Here is a 22,529-nt window from a genome sequence, read left to right on the forward strand (position 1 = left end):
CCAGGTCCGAGCTCCATACAGAGCCTCTGCTGGTGTACCTCTCTTTCCCATTTATGCCTTCATTGTAGCCCTCTGTCAGCCTTAGCTTGACTGTGCGTCTGTGGAGGCATCCCCAGGAGCACGTTCCCTGCTACGCACAATATTTCCTCTCCTGTTACAAAGTGACATTGTCCTTGGATCAAGCTTGTGATAGACTACAGCTTCTTCCTTTTGGACAGCTTCTTTGCAGGAGGTTTCTTTGGCCATCCCGCACCCAGAGTCTGCCTCTAGCCTCTACTCCCTCCCCCATGCATTTCTCCCTGCCAACCAACATCATTATCATCTCCTGGGAACTTGTTAGAAATACAAACTCTCAGGCCTCACCCTAGACCCAGGCTTGTCCAGATTGGACCCAAACTCAAACGGTTTCAGAAGACAGGCAGATAATAAACAAATAAAACTGGCAGAGTGTTTGCATATTAAGCCCATAGGAGTAGTCATTACTAAATATTCTCTCCTTTTTTCCTCAAAACAGAAACTCTCTTGATGTAGCTTTTGTTTTTATCCTTAGGGACAGAGAAGAATTTCTGTACTAGAAGAAAAACATAGTGCAAACGTAGTAATAAATATATGGCAATCGACTCTTGGGTCTTAGTGTTCAAGAGGTAACGCAGAGTGGTAAGGACTGGTGGGGAGCTAGCAAGTAAGTCCTCCAACTAAATGAGTCAGCCATGATTCAGCTCCAACTAAATGTAGATATGTGGGAAGATGGGCTCAGTTGTACCAGATATTCTGATTTTCTTCAATAAAATCTGTGTATCTAGATTATTTCGTGAAATATTCTTACCAAAAAAAAAGTCTAATTCTTTTTGATGGCTGAGTAATATTCCATAATATATATATACACTACACCTCTTTATCCATTCATCAGTCAGTGGACATTTGGACTATTTCCATAATTTGGCTATTGTAGATAATGCTGCAGTAAACATCGGGGTGCATAGCAATGATGTGGAAGGAGCTAGAGAGTATTTTTCTAAGTGAAATCAGAGAAAGGCAAATACCACATGATTTCACTCATTTGTGGAATTTAAGAAACAAAGCAAATGAGCAAAAGGAAAAAGAGAGAGGCAAACCAATAAACAGACTCTTAACAATAGAGAACAAACTGATGGTTACCAGAGGGGAGGTGGGTGGGAGGATGGGTGATATAGGGGATGGGGATTAAGGACTGCACTTGCTATGATGAGCACTGGGTGTTATATGGAAGTGTTGAGTCACTGTATTGTACGCATGAAAGTAATATTACACTATGGATTAGCTAACTGAAATTTAGATAAAAACTTTAAAGAAAAGAAATGAAAATTTGCAAATAAATAATAAACAATACATAGTAAAAAAAATGTCTAATTAATTGCTCCTTTCAATCCATATTTGCAAAGAGATTTTGGCCTGTAGGACATCATTTTTTAACCTACAAATCTAAACCCTCAAACAGGGACCCTGTTGGAGGATGAATGGTAATTAAGCATGTAATCAGTAATGTAAATAGTTACAAATAATATATATTTTTTCCAGTCAGGTCAAGTATTTCTAGTTTAGTTATGAGAAGAGCAGAGAGTTTCTAGTTGAAATAGGTAGATATTTTGAGGCCTCATTGCCATTTTCCAGACCTATCTTAGCCTTATCTTGTCCTAGAACGTTGGTTCTCAATGTATAGTTTGGGACCAACATCATTATCATCTCCTGGGAACTTGTTAGAAATGCAAACTCTCAGGCCTTACCCTAGACCCATAGGTTTGGAAGTCTGGGGTGGGAACCAACAATCCGAGTGTGAATAAGCACTCTGGGTGATTCTGAAGCACTCTGAAGTTTGGGAAACACTGCCTTAGGCTTTCAGAGGGAGCTTCCCTACCTGCAGTTGGTCCTAGAGCTCTGGCAGGCTGTATGACCTTGGTCTTCTGGCTTCCTCATCCCCAAACCAAGTTTTAGGAGCCAAGTTACGTCTGCTATGTGAACTCTGGGTTCAGCTTGGCTCTCCAAAAAAAGGGATATTGGACTAACACATAAAAGAATATTGGTACTTAGGGGTACCTGGGTGGCTCAGTCGTTAAGCATCTGCCTTCGGCTCAGGGTGTGATCCCAGCATTCTGGGATTGAGCCCCGCATCAGGCTTCTCCGATGGGAGCCTGCTTCTTCCTCTTCCACTCCCCCTGCTTGTGTTCCCTCTCTCGCTGGCTGTTTCCTCTCTGTCAAATAAATAAATAAAATCTTAAAAAAAAAAGAATATTGGTACTTAGTAAGGGAGGGAAAGGGACTTAGAAATTAAGCACATTCAGGACAGAAGAGGAGGACAAACTATGTTCCCAGATGTCTTCTTGGCCTCCCTCTGCCATGGCTTATTTTACATTAAACAGCCTAGTGGTATGATTGCTTGCTTGCTTGACTGATTTTTAAAAGATTTTATTTATTTATTTGAGAGAGAGCACAAGCAGGGGAAGAAGGAGAAGCGGACTCCCCACTAAGCAAGAAGCCCGATGTGGGGCTTGATCCCAGGACCCTGGGATCATGACCTGAGCCATAGGCAGATGCTTAACCAACTTAGCCACCCAGGCACCCCTCGTGGTATGACTTAAAGAAATATTGTCTTTGCCCTACTTTTAGCCTCTTAAAAATGGCTACTTCTGTTTTAATTTCAGTCAAAGATTCACTAGGGTTCATAAAGACTAAGGAATATAGAGTTAGGGTAGTGACCTAACTATGTGATTTACATTTAGAGAGGTCTATTTCTTAACTCTATCCTGAGATTCTGGAAGAGTGAGAGTTCAATAAGTGGGTGAGAGGTCATGTTTGGACTGGGAAACACTTCAGGCAAATCTGGGCTGGGAAGGCCTCTCATGCAGCAGAAAGAAATCACTGGGATCTTATTTTTATAATTTCAATGAAAGGCATAGGTGAGGAATATGGATGGGAAGTCAGGCAATGTGCCTAAAAGACTGAGTACAGGAGGGGCAGAGAAAGCAATGGATATCTTTGGGCCAGAGGACCTCTGTATCATTCCCTCTTTCCAAAAGCTTCTCACCGACTTCCTCTCAGAGGTTCTGCACAAAAATCTCATTGTTGGAAAATCCTTGAGCTCTGGTTGCTTCCAGTCTCTACATATGAGTCTTATTTCTTGCTCTTCGTTTTCAAAGCAAAAGCAGGAGTAATAGTGATGTGATTTAAAGGAAAACTTCTTTACATATATTGCCTGAAGGTCCTATAGCACTTATGGTTTATAAACTATACCCAGTGTTATGTTTCATAGTTAAGACACCCCATAAAACCCAAGGACATAATTCTAATACTTTATTTCTTTGTGACTGAATTCAACTTTATTCTTTAGATACCTCTCTTATACTTCTTACCTCCAATACCCGTCTGAGGTGGAGAGCTTAACCTGGATACTTCCTGGTAAATTCAAGTTTACCTGCTGATTTTTTTTCTCTTCTTTTATTCAGTTTAGTCAATATACATAGCTCAGTCCTAGAACAAACCAGAATTCCATTTCAGACTTTCCCTCCTCTCAAGCTTTCTTCCACCATATTTCAGGGGTATCACACAAACATGGTGCTTCATCTGTGGGGGGCAGGTATGGAAGTTGGCTAACATGACTAGCTTAGTGCAAGTAACAGTGGGTGCAACTCCAGTATCTGGCTCAGACTGACTGCCCTGCTGCGGTCAGGACAGGCCACATCATTTAGGGGGCCCGGTGCATAAGGGAAATGTGGGGCCTCTAGTTCAAAAAATAATGAAGGGTTTCAAGATAGCAATAGCAGAGCATTAAACCAAAGGCAGGGCTCTGTGCAACTATATGGGTCACATGCCTATAAAGCCATTTTACCTATATGTCCTCTTGTCATCTCCCAGCCTGGCTGCAGGTGAAAGTAGTGGCTATGCTCTTTCTGGGCATGTGCCATCTCCCCCACTGTCCTAGAAGCCTACCATATTCTCACAGGTGCTGCAGATTCCCTGAAGAGGAGCCGCACCTTCTGTTTCATCCTCACTTTGCGTGGCATGCTTTGAAGCCCTCTGCCTTCTAGTGGCATGCCAGCTGTCACTCCGAGATACCTTCCACCCTTGCTAGGCACTCAGCCCGTTGTGTATCTTATACGAAGTGGGCATCAGTCTCCATCAGCCCCTTTGCACAGACACGTGCTGCTAAGTCTCTATCATCTGCCTGCAAATCCCATGGCATGACTAACGCCACTGGGAATCCTACTTTCAAAGTGTAGCACATCAGGTTCTTCCACCTGAGATTCTTCAAGCTTTGTGAAGGAACCTTTTTATATTCATGCCCTCCTTCAAATTATCTGGAAGAGAAGAGGATAGGTAGGCAGATGGCATAGCTACTACATTATATTTCTCTCATTTTTTCTTCGCTCTTATTTTTAGCCATTTTTCTCATTACTGTAAACGGGGGGAGGGAGTGGGAAATGGCAGAAACCATTTCCGTTTCTCCCAGTTTAAATGCACCTACTAATTATAATTGTCACACAGTCTAAATCAGGGTTGGCAAGCTAGGGGCTAGGGGTCGAATCTGGCCACACCCATCTGTTGATGTATTGTCTGTGGCTGCAGCAGAATTGAGTAGATGCAGCAGAGACCACATGATCTGCAGAACCCCAAATATTTAATATTTACTTCTTTACATTAAAAGTTGTTGACTCCTGTGTTAGACGATCACAGTTGAAAGTGAAGTGTCTGTCTCTGGTGGCACCTATATGGGGGTGTTGAGAGGTGTTTGATGACCTCAATAGTTAATCTACTGCAGATGAATGCTTCCTGCCTTACTACTGCTAGTAAGTATTTTCACATACATATCGAGTAGAGCAGGCATTATGATTTCACATATATGCAAGGGTGGAACAGGCATTATTATCCTCATTGTACAGATGGGAAAGCTACCAGTTGGAACGGTTAAGTAATTTGTCCACGGTTACAGAATAAGTGAATGTGGGGTTAACAGTGGGGACATGGCTTTCTTGAGTCCTTAGGTTTAATGGCAAACATCTCCAGGAGGAGTCAGCAACTTAAGTAAACTAATGCTAAGGATGTATGAGGTCACGGGACACCTTAAGGTCCACTGTAGGGTTGGGGGTATGCTGAGGTAGTGTGGCTGGAGGGCGGAGAAAAAAGAAGTGGTTTGGGGCCACTATGTGTTTGAAAAAAATATTCCAAAAGGTGGTGACTCATTTTCTTACGTACTTCCTGCCCACACACTGTGTTTGAAACTTCTGTATTATGGTAGCAGGACATTTTAGGTAACTTAAATTCCTGATGCATTCGAATTAGCTAATCACAAAATTCTATTTACTCTCTTTGCCAGGCTTTGCATTCACATAGCAACGAAGTTTATGAAGATTGGTTGATTGATATAGAATTCACAGCCTCTTCACACAGTATCAGACTGCTAAGAGTCTTTAAACATCAGATAAACATCCATGACAATCACATGATTTCTGTTGCATTCATAGAATTTTTGCTTTTTTCCTTGCTTGTTTTATAAAGTAGCTGTGCTCTGTTTTCAATTTAGGCTTCCTATGCTCTGATCTAACGCAAGACAAGGGGTGTTCAGGGATAATTAGAAAAGACAGAAGTCAGGAAGAGTTAAAAACAGACACAACCCGTGACTCCCTCCATTATAACTGACTTTAAGTTTTGCTTTTTTATGTTAAGAAATGGTCTTGAGTTTGAAAAGAAAAGGCATTTAAAGGCCACCCGAATACAATTGACGTATGCGTAGGCAGTTAGAACACATGAGGTCATCGGTGGCACACAGATGGGGTGATCCATGCAGTAGTTCATCTACTCCCTTGGTAGCATGAAGCAGTGATATCCAAACCACAGCATGGCTTTCTTCTCGTTAACCCATCTTGTCAACACTGACCAACACTTGTGATTTGCCTCACATTTCTTGATAATGCAATAATATTATTTAAGAATATTTGCTGCAGAAAGACATTTTTTTAAAAGATTTTATTCATTTATTTGACAGAGATAGAGCTAGCCAGCGAGAGAGGGAACACAAGCAGGGGGAGTGGGAGAGGAAGAAGCTGGCTTCCAGCGGAGGAGCCTGATGTGGGGCTCGATCCCGGAACACCAGGATCACGCCCTGAGCCGAAGGCAGACGCCTAACGACTGAGCCACCCCGGTGCCCCAAGAAAGACATGTTTTTTCTAACAGAAAATTTGTACAGTTGGCTTACCAAAGCAATTAGCTACTGGGCAAACTAGAATTTTTCTTAATTTGCCTAATTTAAAAAATCTTTTCAATTCATATCCAGTCATATAACAATTGCCATGTTTCTGGAGTCTTAGTTACTTTTTCAATTCAAAAAAGAAGTCAACACTGCAAGGGCAAAGTTCCTCTTCAGCTTTGTTGTAAACCTCAAGCACAGAGAAGTAGAAAGGCAGCATAGAAGGAGCAATAGGGGAAGAGAGTGTGATCTTAGAGGAAGGTATCACACAAGCAGAAATTAGAGAAAAATATCTGTTGGAACAGTAGGATTCTGAATTAATTATTATTGTTTGAGACTATTTGGTGGATGCTATCCTCTGAGCCTAAACTTATTTCAGTCCCATATAAGGGTAGCTATGAATTCATTTGTGTTGCTGTAGTTCTGATATGGTGGGGAAAGCTTCCATTCAGATTTCTCCTTGCACATGGAGAATCCGAACAGGCTTGTGTTCTAGCTCAGGCTTTCCCAGGCACCGGCCATATTATTTTGGGCCAATGTCTAAATGTCTCTAAACCTCATTTTCCTTATCTTTATAAGAGGAAGGATTATAGTACCTGCTTTATGTATTGGTATCAGGATTCCATGAAATGATACTATGTATGTCAGATACTTACCCCAATGCTGAGAGCATAATGAGCTCTTCAGTAAATGTCAGCTATTATTACTGTGAATAGAGGTAATATCTAAGAATAATTGATCAAATATAGACTGCTGAGATAGAGTCTAAGGTATTTGTCATTCTGGCTACAGATAGATGGTTGTTGGGGAAGGTAAATGACTGATTCTTCTACAATTCGGGGGCTGGACATTTTCAGGAGCGATGAGATAACAGGAAGGAATTCTGTTTCCAGCTAAGCAGGAGTCTGGTAATTTTCTTGAGATGTTCTCTTTGTCACATGATATAACCAATGTTTAGCAATTTTGATTAAACTAAATGATAACATTTTTTAGAGGCCACAGGTACTGTTAGAATATCTGAAAGAACTGTAGTGCCCAAGTAGAAAGAATATAAGTAAAATTAACCAGAAAGCTAAAGAGTTGTCTTAATCACTTAAATCTCAGGCCTTACTCTTTCTTTGTAATCAGTGATTATGTAATATATACTATGTCTAGTAGAATAGTGACATCAGAATTACAATAATAAAATATTATAAATATAAAAATATTTTAAATGTATTTGAGGTTTAAGAATGAGTCATTAAAGCTGAAAATGCCAGAAGAAATGTTATGTCATTATGTCATCGCTTCTTTATAAAACAGTATATTTCTAGGTAGTTAAATGCTTTTCTCTTTTATACAATTGACAGTAGCCTTATTTCTGTGAAGGAAATAAAAAGAACAATAACAAACCCCAAAACCTGTTATAAATGCTAGAAATGAGTATAAAGAGGTGAACTGACAGTTGATAAGGGAGGTCACCCTATTTTACATTCAAAGTTTTAAAACCTTCAAATTGTACATTCATTTAGACTCAGGTATCCTATTTTAAAAGATTTCTTATTTCATGGCAGTTCCCTCATCTATTACTTCATTTTTTTTTTTTCTGGAAACTTTTGCCAGGTCTGCTTTTATCTTCCTTGAAGAATATTAAACAGAACTTTATAAAATATTTCACCATGGTTTTGGGCTAGGGTAGAATAATATTTTTCTATTTTGCCACAGTTATAATATTTTCCTTAAACTTTTGATTACAACATCACTGCAATGACTCCAAGAGAATCCCCTTTCTTGAATTCTAACATTTTGTGGAATTATTTAGAAGAATTTTCATTTGGTCTGGATATATCTGTCCTAGTAGAATGTTATTTTGAAGATTTTATGAATGTGGATAATGAGCAGTGAAAAATCATTTAACATGGCTTGTTTCATAAATAGGATGAAGAAAGTGAAAGAAAATTGTAAAGAAAATGTAAGAGTAAACCTAGGAACGCTGCTGAGCAGTCCGTGCCATTAGAATGAATAATAATCTCATGAGAAATGTTTGAACATTTTATGAGTTAGGCTCTTTATAATTAGACTTCACCAAGTAAATAAGATATGCAGAGGGAATAATCTGGCATCAATAGAGAATAAACTATTTGATTCTTTTATGTTTTGAAATTCACATAAAACTAGAACAGATGTTTTCTTTTGCGTTTAGTTTTGGGTGCTTTGTGTATTGTCATTTAAGTCCAACAGAAAGAACCAGGACAGCTCCATGCTAATGTTCTGGAAGCCTCCCTTGCAGCAGGCCTTCTGCCAGGCCACACTGTAAAAAGTAGGCTTTTCTGTAATTATGTGCTCTCCTTTTCACTATGTACTATAATTTTCCTTATAATTCTATAAAGTCATTTAAAAATAGAAATTATATGAATAAAATTATTGTGATATCTCACCCCTGCCCTAGGTGGGTTCTTGGAAAAGTATATAGATAAAATAAAACCAGAAACAGAGGCTGGATACTTGAGAAGCATAGGAAATATTCCAAAGCTTAATTTATGCAGAAAACGTTTCTGTTGGTGGTAGGGATGAGGAGTCTTGTGGTCAACATTAAATCATAACATGAAAAGATAAATCTGAAAGGAGGCGAGAGCAAGAGTGAGAAAAGGAAGGGGGAAATTCAAGGTCAAGATTTGCAGGAGCTAATGAAGGTGGGCACTAGAGTGGATATTTCATTGCTGTAGACTTGTTTCTTCGTCCTTTTCCTTTTCCTTATTCAAATGCTCTAGATGTACTTGTTGGTTCAGCAAAAATGGCTCAAAGTCTTTATAAACATTTTCTGATTCCTAGGATATTATTCATCTGACGGTATGCCCTGGTGATTGCCCAATATATGCGGGGGTGGGGGGAGAGCCCGACGAGGAGGGATGGCCATAGATAAAAGAGGGAGGTTTGGAATAACATTTGGTATTTCTTTTCTTCACACCCTAGTCAGCAAATTCCATGGAAACTATTGCTGACTAATTACTATGAATGGAAAAGTAAGTGTATTTGTTGAACTATATTAGGATTATTTGCTAATTAAAAAGAGGAATTTGTGACCCAAATAACAATGATTCAAAAAAAGGGGTGGGATGGTTACAAATCTGATGTGAATTTTCAGTTTATTTATACCTTTTTCTTGAAGAGAACTTTCTTCAAAGGGTATATGCTGGGGTAGGGCAAAGGTATTTTTGGCTTCTTTCAGAAATTTTGTTATCTAGGTGTCCCAACCCTGTAGCTGTGCAATCAACTATTAAGAAGCCTACAGAGTACCGGATGCCTTTTCTGTTACCTGCCTGATACTCCCGTAAACACAATGGACAGGATTTGGTCAACTCTGATTAAATGTTTACTATTGTTCAACTCCGGGACTTTTAACACAGATGGTCCCTGTTCAGACTTCACATCCTGTTTTCATAACCTGTATCCTTAATATTTAGCCAGGTTGCTTCTTGGGATGATTTAAAAATGATTCATCATTTTACAAGCTCTGCAGCAGGTTAATTATTTTGGCAAAAGTAATTTACTTAGCAACCTAATTTTAATTGCTGTGTGAGTTTTGCATGAGTGTCTGTGGAGGAAGATGAATGGATTTCTCCAACTCTGTAGTATGAAGTGAAAACATTACCTTAGTAAACATTTGTAAATATTTCTGAATCATCTGATTTACAAGGTATTTCCCCACCCCTTCCAATTTGCATGTGTTTAAGAACTTAGAGGAAAGCCATATAGTGAGTAGATATTTTAAATCAGACCTGGGTTCAAAAACTAGCTCTTCTATTCACTAGGAGAAGTTATGTGATCCAGAAAAAATATATTTAATGTCTTTCAACCTCAGTGGCCATATTTGTAAAACTGAGAATAATAGCACCTACCTCATAGGATTGATGTGAATATTAATTTAAATGAGATGCTATATGTAAAATGCTTAGCACACTGTGTAACACTTAAGAAACAGTATGTGATGTAGCCACTCTGGAAAACAGTATGGAGGTTCCTCAGAAAGTTAAAAATAAAACTATCTTATGACCCAGCAATTGCACTACTAGGTATTTATCCAAAGGATACAAACATAGTGATTCAAAAGGGCACAGACACCCCAATGTTTATAGCAGTAATGTCCACAATAGCCAAAATGTGGAAAGAGTCCAGAAGTCCATCGACAGATGAATGGATAAAGAAGATGTGGTATATATATATATATATATGTATGTGAATATCACTCAGCCATCAAAAAGAATGAAATCTTGCCATTTACAATGACATGGATGGAACTAGAGGGTATTATGCTAAGTGTAATAAGTCAGTCAGAGAAAGACAAATACGTATGATTTCACTCATATGTGGAATTTAAGAAACAAAACAGATGAACATAGGAGAGGGGCAGGAAAAATAAAATAAGATGAAATCAGAGAGGGAGGAAAATCATAAGAGACTCTTAACTATAGGAAACAAACGGAGGGTTGCTGGAGGGAAGATGGGTGAAGGGATGGAATAATTGGGTGATGGGCCTTAAGGAGGGCACTTGATGGAATGAGCACTGGGTGTTGTATGCAACTGATGAATCACTAAATTGTACCTCTGAAACTAATAATAATACAATATATGTTAGTTAAATTGAATTTAAATAAAAAGAAAAAAAACTGTTGAGAACTATTAGAATAAGGAAGAGTATGGCTGTCATTAAATGTGATACATGGAAGTCATTATTGTCTTGATATTTTCTTCCTTCAAAATAAAGTAGTTTAGAGTGGACATTATTGGGGTGCCTGGCTGGCTCAGTCAGAGGAGTATGTGACTATTGATCTTGGGGCTGAAAATTTGAGCCCCATGTTGGGTATAGAGATCATTAAAAAAAATAAACTTTAAAAATAAATAAATAAATAAATAAATAAATAAATAAATAAAGTGGACATTATTGATGGCACACGTGATTACACTATTGAGAATTATGTCTTTCACTTTCGTATATGGTGTCTACTTCCTTCCTAAAATATTTCTTGTCTGGTTTGTGATCTCTGAGTACTTTTACATTGCTGAAATAGAAAAAGTGCTGACTATTGACTTTGCTGTGGAGATAAAGATAGTAGACCCTATTTGGATCACCAAGAAAGTACTAAAATCCATGTGCACATGTCAAAGAAAAAGCAATTAATGTGAAATTTCAGTGTCACAGAGGAAAAATATTTGCTAAGACAGAATTAACATCATGGTCTAGCACGTGAGATGTTTTCATCAGTCAAAGTGAGATAACATGAAAGAGAATAGGGAACTCAAGGTTTTGAACTGATTAGTGATATAAAATAATTAAATAATTTAAAATGTGTTTTTTTCTGTGAAAGTAATTAATTCTATAATTAATCTAAATATATATAATTCCATTAATTCCATTAAAGTTATCAATACTACAATAAAATTTACCTAAAAATGAATCAGACTGAAACTTTTATAAAGTACTAACTATAAAAAGAGTTGCACTAAGTAAATGTCACTTTCTGTATGTTTGTAAATACAGTTGAGTAAATGCATATAACATAGATAGGCATTTTCCTAATTTAGGAATACACAAATGCTGTAGGTCCTATAAAAGATACAAAAAATCAAGGGAAATAGGACACAAACACATGCTACAGCCAAATACAAATGTATATGATTAAGGCCGTGTATGACTAAGTTTAAAACATTACCATCTTACTATTGTCTGAAATTTTTATTAATGCATGATCTAAATTGAAGCTATCAAATCAATATTTGATGCACCATCCCAAAGAGCCTTAAGATCTTATAGAGAAAATTATTTCAGATAAAAAGAATTCACATGTGGCATGGAGTTGTAGGGAGTCACAGTTCAGTTTGGGAAGCCCATGTATCTTATTATGATGTGTAAAATTCAAGAGTTAAATTTGAAATTGTTGGGGAGGAAAAAGTTTTCTCTATACTTTTCTAGGTTCTTGGCTGAGACATCTCTGTAACAAAAAGACAAAAACAAACAGAATTTTAATAACATGTATACCTCCTCTATACACGAGAGAGGAATTCTCAGAAATGGCTCAAGCCATTACCATAATATCATCTTCAGCTAAAGACAAAAGATGTTGGGGGTAGGGAGTCGGTTCTGGGAGGTTACCAGGAAAAGCACAGTAAATAAGAGTAAAGTGTTGTGCAGATTTAAGTCCTTATCTTCTCCGCTGAGAAGAGTTTCTAGAAAGTTAGTCATTCTTTTCTTCTCGATACAGAGAGTGAGACACCCTTACAAATGGAGATTTCCCATATAAATTTAATATTTCATAACAAAGGGTAATTTCTATTCAGTTTTCAGAACTTCATCTGTGTCTACTATTTCTTAAATAATCAATATGCCAAAAAAGCATATTTTACTCCCCTTCAAAACTTTCTATTCATCATCTTTTTGTTGTTGTTGTTGTTGTTGTTGTTGTTGTTGTTGTTGTTGTTGGACTGGGGTCTTAAGTCAGCCCTCTCTGCCCACAAACAAACTGTGATAAAGTATAGTAGGTCTGCTCTGAAGTGCTCTGGCTTCCATTAAAAGACACATTTACTCTTTCTTCACCAAGGAAGCACAAAAGATGTTCTAAAATTTCAAGAACTAATCACTGAATGAACCAGAAAAAGGTGTGCCAGTGTTAAGGACCACTTCTTCAGTTTATATTGTTCAAAATTAGGGTGCTGAAGAAAGTTCACACACACAAAAGGGTCCATTTCATTATAAGAGTTGAGTTCAAAAAAGGAGCATGGGTGTAGATTTAAAGATTTGTTGAAAGAATTGAATATGCACTATCTGAAAGGAAACATCACACTGTATTTATTTTTCTATTATAAACCTAGTGTTTTGAAAAGCTTTCCTTGGTTTCTTAAGTATGGTCGGGTTCATAAAGGAAATTTACTTTCAGAAAACGAGTCTCTGTATTTTATCTGGAATGAGTAATGAAAATCTTGCTGCTTAGTTGTTCAGGGGAAGGACTATTTATACTGTGAGTTTTAAATAAGCCCATGTGCTAAGCTACTATATTTAAGAGTTTAGGCACATTTTGTAGTACAGCCCCCAGGATATTAGAGCTCTCTTTTTCGAACTCTGAGTCCTAGGCTTTGGTTCGGTTTGTTTGTTTGTAACATACCTGTTGGTCAAGTTCTTCTGCTCAGAGACTGACAGAGAATCTGTAAAGCATTCATGATGGAAAGACACAAATGTGCTCCCTACGGGATAAGTTAGCTGCTGCTTTGTCTTTTTTTCTTTATTTTACCTCAAAATATTTAAAAAATTTTTGATTTTGAAATTGATCTGTTTTCCCCAATTCTTCGTGCTCTTATTCTTATTACTGTAAATGACTGACATAAAACAAAACAAAACAACCTCCCCCCCCCACGATTTTGAAAAAGAGGTTATGGAAAAACAAAATCCAACATCACTAAAAACAACACCACCCTCTTCCCTTTGAGTTTCCCTTTTCCTCTCTCCATTCGAAGCCTCCTCCACCCTATGTGGATTTTTCTGTACATTGTGACTTTGAACTGGTTCCTGGCAGGGTTTGATGTTTGAATTTTCTTTTCTTTTTTAAGATTTTATTTATTTATTTATTTATTTATTTATTTATTTATTTATTTAAGAGAGAGAGAGAGTACAGAAGTGAGGGTAAGGGCAGAGGCAGAGGGAGAGAATCTCAAGTAGACTACTGTTGAGCATGGAGCACAACACAAGGCTCAACCTCATGACCCTGAGTTCATGATCTGAGTCAAAACCAAGAGTCAGTTGCTTAACCAACTGAGCCACCCAGGTTCCCCAGATGTTTGAATTTTCTGATAGACATGAGATTTAGAATCACTTTTTTAAAAATAAATTTTTTAGGGGCGCCTGGGTGGCACAGCAGTTGGGCGTCTGCCTTCGGCTCAGGGCGTGATCCTGGCGTTGCGGGATCGAGCCCCACGTCAGGCTCTTCTGCTGTGAGCCTGCTTCTTCCTCTCCCACTCCCCCTGCTTGTGTTCCCTCTCTCGCTGGCTGTCTCTATCTCTGTCGAATAAATAAATAAAATCTTTAAAATAAATAAATAAATAAATAAATAAATAAATAAATAAATAAATAAATAAATTTTTTATATTACAATGGCTTTTGATTCATAGAATTATTGCAAACATAATACCGAGGGTTCCAGTATATACCACACCCAGTTTACTCTATAGTTAACATCTTATATTAGTATGGTACGTTTGTTATAATTTATCAACCAATATTGATACGTTATTATTGACTAAAGTCCATGCTTTATTCATATTTCCTCAGTTTTTCTTTATAGTGTCTTTTTTCTGTTCCAGAATCCCACCTAAGATGCCATATTGCATTTAGTTGTCATGTGTCCTTAGGTTTCTCTTGTCTGTGACGGTTTTTCAGATTTTCTGTGTTTTTGATGACCTTGATAGCTTTAAAGATTACTGGTCAGCAATTTAGTAGACTGTCTTTCAACTGGGGTCTGTCTGATGTTTTTTCTCATTATTAGACAGGTAATGTTTGGGGGAGGGAGGCCACAAAGCTAAATTACTGTTTTTTTCCCATCCTGTCAAAGATACATACCATCGCCATGACTTAGAACTCTTGGTGTTGACCTTAATCATTTGGTTTGAGATGTTTATCAGGTTAGAAGCACATTTTCACTTTTTCCTGAAGACCATCAAAGCATTTTCCTGCAGATTTTAATGACTTTCATTAAAGTTATAAGGAAGCTAACTGGGACTAATCTTTTGGTATTTCTTTATTGGTGATGTTGTGAAGCTGCTAAAGTTTCTAAGTAGTGAGACAAATAATTTCAGTGGTAGTAACAACATCTTATCTCTTCTCATGTATTGTAGGTGGGAATGAGATCCCGAAACCAGGGTGGTGAAAGTTCATCCAATGGGCATATCTCCTGCCCCAAGTCCTCTATCATTAGCAATGCTGATGATAAAAGTCTCTCAGAAGATGCAAAAAAGAAGAACAAATCAAATAGAAAGGAGGATGATGTCATGGCCTCAGGAACTGTCAAACGACACCTAAAACCATCTGGAGAAAGTGAACGAAAAAATAAGAAATCCTTGGAGTTATCTAAAGAAGACCTTATACAGCTACTCAGTATAATGGAAGGAGAGTTGCAGGTAGGATTAAATTTTCTCAACTATTTTTCTCTAGTTCCTTAGCTATAAAATGAGAAGCTGTGAATCTGTCTCCCTCAGGGGATTGTGAACTTCATGGGGAAAGGGGCAATGTTTTTCTTATTAATCTCTAAATCCCTGCTACAAGTTTGTACCAAATAAATATTTGTTGAACGAGTGAAAGAATAAAGAACAGATGCTGAATCCAACTTCAGGTTTCTCTAGAAGCAGAAAATTTCTTCATGATATGATTTTGGTAATAATTTAACCCAGGCTCTTGTGCTTAGTAATCAGTGAGGTTATCTAATTTAGCCATTGGCTGTGGTTGAAAACCATAGAAAACTCATGCTTATTAGAGCACAGAGTTCAGATCAATGGTTACTTTTGCCTTTTTCTAGAAGGCAAAGGGAGATAAAGAGATAGAGGGAGGGACAAAGAGAGGGAAAGATACAGAAAGCTTTGTTTAACCAGCCTTACTCTTTTTTCAGTTTTTCTTAACTTTCAGCTTCAATTTTCTGCATCATCACAGGAGTTGAGATGCACACAAACAAGCAGAGCATTGCATTGTAAAGATGTAATATTTTCACAAAGCATTTTCATGTCTATTATCTCATTTGGTATCAACAAAAATGTGGGTGGTGTTATCTATATTTTATAAGGAGGAAACTGAGGCCCAGAAGGGTTAAGGGTTTTTCTAGATCTCATCTGAGGCTTCCTGAGTCTTAGTCCAGTGCTCTTTCCACTGCCATTTTCACCACCCTTCTGTAGCTTCCATGAACCAGGTCCTCCTTTAAGTGTATGTTTTTAGGGGTCCAAGGAGGGGTTGGGAATCTTATGAGTTTCTGAGCTCTGGAAAATTGTGTTTCTGAAAGTGGGGGAAAAATAACTTTTTTGGCGGGGGGAGAGTATGATTTAAGAGTGAAGTTGCTGTTTTCCTTTTTGTTTTTGTTAGGCACTTAGCTTGCGTGAGCCTTGGGGGAAAGCTAACAATCGTGTGAGATGAAACCTTTGTTTGGTGCTGTTAGCATCAAAAATATTATTTGCAATCTACCCTAAACTAGGGTGGGCTAGCCCGATCTGTTCCTGTTCTCATCTGTGTGTGACTACAGATAAGGAAACGCCTGGGGAAAAGAGAAATAGAAAACATACAAAACTCAAATTTTAAGCAAACACGATTGAGCTTACCATTTATGGGCTGAGAAAAATCACATTTGCATTTCACAGCAAAAGATGAAATTTTCCAGAGTACCACCACTACTAGAAATAGCTTCACCACTCCCAAAAAGGTGGTTAATGTTTTGTCTATTAACATTAATTGTGAAGGAGGCAGAATATATTAGTCTAACTTTTTAAGCTGCCCTCGGTTGACAGATATTAACCTGAGTGTGGAAGGTACAACAGTTGTCATGGAAGTTTTCACAAAGCAATGCTATCAGCTCCCTTCTCTCCAAGCATGGTGGCTTGTCTGAGGCCTGTGGCTCTTCCAGATTTTAATCTGCAGCAGGCTGTTATATCAAGGTGGACTCTAGAAGGTATTTAAGATTCATGTGACTTTTATACTCATGGTGTTGCCAGATACAGTCTCAGAGCCGAGGCATGCAAAATATAAGGCCACATACCCAGAACATTAAGGAAATTAGCCAGAAGGTGCCAAAGAAATGCATTTTGCTCTCCGTTAAACTTTATAAATATTGGATACCTTACTTTACACAATAGATAAATTCCTGAGTAGCAATAAATAAATAAAAAGTGTAAGATATTTGTGGAGGAGTCAGTGAAGGAAAAGAGAAATGAAGGACCTGGTATTTTAAGAAATTTCATGGGGAATTCATTTGCAAAGCAAATCATCCATCCACTCATTTATTTATATGCACCCACGTAAGTGTATATACGTACAAATGCAGATTGTGTCATATTAAGTTTGTTTAAAATGAGAGTGTTCCCATATTTAGAGCAATAGATCTATGTTCTTGTAGCAGAAACCTGCCCTTTATTAGCATTCTCACGTGAGAGGGTGTGTGTGCTGTAGCTAAGCGTGGGAGGCAGTTGGCATTAGCAAATAAGAGTGGGCTGATGAAAATGTGGCAGTTGTGTGCCAGGTTTGCCAGACTAGAGATATGAAAAAAAGTCTATGTAAAGATCTGGTGCTGTGAAGAGAGGCAGGAATATGCCTCAAGAGGTAAGACCTGTATGCCAACCGGCTTGACACACGTGAATATTTAGTGAGTTGTCTCCCAGACCTTGAAAGGCCATTGATTACCTCCCTTTATGGGGTGGCTGTATGTGACTCAAATACCCTTGGTCTGGAGCTAGTGTTTCAAGGTTATATAAAATATCGGGGGTGACAAGCATCTTTGAGGTGTCTTATCCACCTCCTTTATGTTACAAATGTAAAACTGACACTCTGACAAATTATGTGACTTTCCCAAGGTTACATAGCAGTTTAGTTAACATTTGCTCTAGATCCAAATTCCCTGTATCTCAGTTCAATGCCCCTCTCATTATATTATTTACACTTGGAGATGTTCAAGGGTAAGATCCAGGCCCTTTGTATTTATTTTTCATATTGAGAATTTCTTTCAGGTAGACTCCTACTGTGAACTGCAGGGCCAAAACCATGTTTTAGGTTAGAGAAATTGAGGAAGGTTCCTTTCACATCCAGGCAGTAGAAGTGTATGACCCGAGCCTTGAAGTTTGGTGTGATCTGGATAGTGAGGAACAAGGTGGAAGGCAGGGGTGCCACATGGTCACAGGCTGGCCCTGCACAACTTTGGGGGACTTCATATTCACTACCCTATGAGGGTTGTGCCTTGGAGTTGTGTAGCAGCTTAGCCTTGGGGAGACTGGAACTACTGGTTAAAAGAAGTAGAGTGACACAAAGAAAAAAGGGCTTGTAATATTGGGGAGATACACTGAGATCAAGTCTGCCTGTAGGAGATGTACCCTGGAAGTGACCTGGGGAAAAAGGGGGAGATGGGAGTTCACATAGGCTTTCCGTGTCAATTTTCTCTTTCTCAGACTTGTTTTTGATCTTTCTTATTCTCTCTACCTCCATATCCAGGGTTTTGGACATTATAAACAATCATGTATTTGTCGAGCCAACATTAAAACAGCATGACCTTTATTGTTAGCATTGGCTCTTTGCAAAATTTGCGAATTTGCTGTTTTGCTTGCCAGTCCAAGTATCCAGTGAACTCTTGAAGTACAACTTTAGTGGACATGTATTAGGGATGGAGTTGCCCCTCTCAGGGATTTTTGCATTTTAAGGAGTCTTGTCTAGAACTAGTGGTGTCATGAACTTTGTCTTGGAGAGAGACATCTTTCAGACCTTTCAAGCAACATCTTAGCTGATGCAAACCTGTCGGTTTAGCACAATCGTTGGCCAGCATTGCCTCCATGGAAGTAGCTGGGATGGTTTCCATTATGATTCTTCTGTCATTGACGCTTCCAATAACAAGAACTTTCTAATAAATTGGAACATTTTTACTCTCTGGGTGAAAAACTGGTTACATATTTCCCAGACTAAACTGAAAATAATGAAATAGTATACCCAGACTATCACTTGGGCACCATAATTAATTTTCCCTTGTATTTGTCCAAAAATAGCACTTTAAAGAAGCCAGTTGAATTGGCTGTACTAAAAAAGACAAAAGTTCAAAGGAAATGCTACTCACATCAAAAAGCCATAACACAGAAAACTTGGCAGAAGGTTATTCTTGTAAAATGATTCAAAAACAGGATACTAATTAATTCTTTTTCTTGATGTAAAAAAAAATTAGCTATTTTATATAGTAAATTCTCTTGATAGATTTACTTGAATACATTTTGGAAAAACCAACCTCTAAAAAGTTTTCATCATTTTTTCCCTTTGTCCTTATAGTTAGTTCTCTTCTACCTGTGCAAAAGGAGGCTCAAAGAAATCTAGCTAACACAACTTGATAATGCACCACCATTCCATTTGGCTTTGGTGTTTGTCAGGCTGAGTCAGAGACAGGATCCACATGTTGAAAAATCTACCCTTGTCCCATGTGACTGGCAGAAGAAGATGTTATATTTCAGACACTTAAAAAATAGACGACATGCCTGTGGATTACTAGAAGTTTCTTCTACTCTCTCCTTTTGCAGTTCCTAACCATCTTCTTCTCTCTCTTTGTTAAAAAAATATTCATCCATTTATTTGGAGGGGTGCAGAGAGAGAGGGAGAGAATCCCAAGCCTACTTTGCACTTTACCGCTCTACCACCTACTGTAGGTAAGCCCTCTACCTGCTCTTCTTTCTTACTAAGAGATTTCATTCATTCTTAGGGCATTAATTAATTAGCTCTAAACTGATTTCACAATATTTAAGAAACATTACTGTGCTAGAGGTCTGAAGAATGCAAAGATGATGAATAATAATACTCATAGCTAAAATTTGATGAGCTCCTACTATGAGCTAAGCATGGTTTTAGGCACTGGGTACCTCAGCAGTCATGATGAGGAAAGAGCTCCTGACCTTGTAGGATGAATGAGAATATGCAGAATGAATATTCTATAGGGTACTTGCAATGCAAATTATGGGAGCACAAAGGAGGGAAGGATTACGAAAGTATCAGGAGATGAGTGAAAGCTTTACTAAAGAATTGGACCATGAATAATCGATGGGTTTTGGACAAGTAGAAATGAGTGTAGGGACCAACAGGAACAGATTCAAACATAGAATGGGTGGAAAAGTATAGGTTATATTCATCAGTAAATAGTCTTGCTTCAGTGGAGAAGTATTTGTTGGAGATAAAACTACACCTCAATTTGGTGTACAATATGACTACAGATAGGGGCGCCTGGGTGGCACAGCGGTTAAGTGTCTGCCTTCGGCTCAGGGCGTGATCCCGGCGTTATGGGATCAAGCCCCACATCAGGCTCCTCCACTATGAGCCTGCTTCTTCCTCTCTCACTCCCCTGCTTGTGTTCCCTCTCTCACTGGCTGTCTCTATCTCTGTCTAATAAATAAATAAAAAATCTTTAAAAAAAAAATATGACTACAGATAAGATAGATGAATAAAAACAGTCAAAAGGAGTGAGGATCCCATGAGAGTGGAGTGATGCAGAAGCCAAGGGAGTCAAAATTGTCAAGAAGAAGAGAGAGATTATGTCAGTCAAATCAGCAGAAAACTTCAGTTGGGTATGACTGAAGGGTGTTCTTTGGGTTTGTGGATCTGGAGGTTTTGGGGAACATTTGCCAGAGCCGTTTCAGTGAGTTCAAACCTATTTTCAGTGGTTTGAGAAGTGACGTTAAACAAACAGAGTAACATGTTCTGCTCAAAGTCTAGGAATTTAGAAAATCTTTTTTATTTTTATTTTTTGGTAAAAGTTAATTAGATTTTGGGGGTTTATTTGGTTGTAGTTAAAGAAGCCAAATTTCCCTTTTCTTTAGCATGGCTGTAAATTATTTATCTGGCAGAGTAAGCCCTTAGTGTATATTTGTTGACCTCCTGCTTTGAAAACACTATGTTGCCTTTTGCTACTTTTGGGCTTTAAGTAAAACATGAGCTTATTAAAAAGGAGAAGGCTAGAACAGTGTGAATGCCAAGTCTTATGAGGGAATGTAGAATCCAAAAGGTTTAGTAGTTGACCTTATTAGTGTTGACTTTGGGCCTCAGTTCATTCCTTGTCTGTATAATACATACACTTCCTACTCTCTAGGGTTGTTGTGATTACTACACTTAGCTAATAAAGATGTTATTGGCTGGATAACTGTGGATTAAAAAAGTAGAAGAAAGACAGGATAGTAGCTAGAGGGAAACTCAGGTCAATGGAGGGTTTTTATTATTTATATTTATTTTTGAAAGATTTATTTATTTGAGAGAGGGTATGCGTGCACGTGCACAAGTGGGGGAGGGGCACAGGGAGAGGGAGAGGGAGGGAATCCTCAAGCAGACTCCCTGCTGAGCACGGAACCTGACGTGGGGCTTGATCCCAGGACCCTGAAATCATGACCTGAGCCAAAATCAAGAGTCAGATGCTCAAACAACTGGGATGCTCAGGTGCCCCCCAAGGGGTGGTCTTAAGGATAATTATGTACATGCCATATCACTGCTGAGGGGAGTGTTAGAGGAAGGTGATTCTGGACAAATAGGAGCATTAATAGGTGAAGTTTAGGATTCCACTAGCAGAAGCCATGTGTTTGCAGTGCCACTGATTTGTTCAGAAGCTGGAGTGTAAATGGGGAGATACATTTTATAGCAATGAAGCTAGGGTTGCAGTTGTCTAAGTAGATGCAGTGGAAAAACAGAAGTGGAAGAAAGTGGTGTGTGTCGGTGAGACAATACCCAGCAAGGAAGAGATGTAGGGAGGAATGAGCAGGTCAGTGGGAGCCCAGGCATGAGAGTGCTGGAGGGACTTGAAGTTGGGCTATTGGCACTTAAGTTTTCTGTGTGGTACAGTGTTAACTAATGTACCTGGGAGTGGAAGCGAAGGCAATCAGATTTCATGAGATCAAGGATGGATAAAGTTAGGATAGTGGCTCAATCTCCCACATGAATGTTGAGACCTCCCAGGCTGATGGCAGAATGTAGAGTGAAGAGCATGTCTGTATCACAATAAATATGCGAGTTGGGGGCCAGAATCTCAGCACTTTGTTGCTGCCAGCCTACTTTTTCTCAAGTGTTTCTCCGATCATGTCATTCTGTTGCTTAGGAATTTATGAGAGGCCTCGAGACCCTATCAGACTGATATCTACACGGATCAGACTGGTATGGAGAAGCTATTTACTAACTGGCCCCCTCTATTGCTGTTCATTTTTGATGTTCCTTAACATGAACATTCCTATCCAATCAGGCAGTCTCTACATTCTTCCCCAACCTGACACTCACACACACAATCTCAAACAGTATCCCCATCCCAGTGGGGTTTTTTTTTCCTTCTTCTTATCTTTCCTTATATTTCCCCCACCTTGAGAGTAATTACAAGACAAAAATTCGGGCTTTCTGGGAAGATTCAGGGCATGTATTTGTCCTTGTTCCAAACCGTACTTCCCTCATGTACTAGTCAATATGTCTTTTCTCTTTTTTTATTAGAGACTTTATTTTTTAAGAGCAGTGTTAGGATCATAGCAAAATTGAGAGGAAGGTACAGAGATTTCCCATATGCTCGCCTGCCCTCACACAGGCACAGCCTTTCCCATTATCAACATCCCC

At 38.5% G+C, this 22,529-nt stretch overlaps 1 protein-coding gene across 5 annotated transcripts in view; it reads left to right on the top strand.

Moving 5' to 3' along the window:
• The window catches only part of FILIP1 (filamin A interacting protein 1), a 203,374-nt gene that overhangs the window by 85,635 nt on the left and 95,210 nt on the right, over positions 1-22,529 (top strand). For all 5 annotated transcript variants that reach the window (XR_015722245.1, XM_087856943.1, XM_087856944.1 and 2 more), the window contains exon 2: positions 15,077-15,358. Coding sequence is in view for 4 of the 5 variants with exons in the window: in XM_087856943.1 (XP_087713069.1) it covers positions 15,083-15,358 (276 nt within the window). In the remaining variant the exon portion in view is untranslated. The remainder of the gene's footprint in view (positions 1-15,076; positions 15,359-22,529) is intronic.

The sequence above is a fragment of the Ursus americanus genome, chromosome 29, assembly GCF_024610735.1.
Source record: "Ursus americanus isolate L20-20 chromosome 29, mUrsAme1.1.p, whole genome shotgun sequence".
NCBI classification, from domain to species: domain Eukaryota; kingdom Metazoa; phylum Chordata; class Mammalia; order Carnivora; family Ursidae; genus Ursus; species Ursus americanus.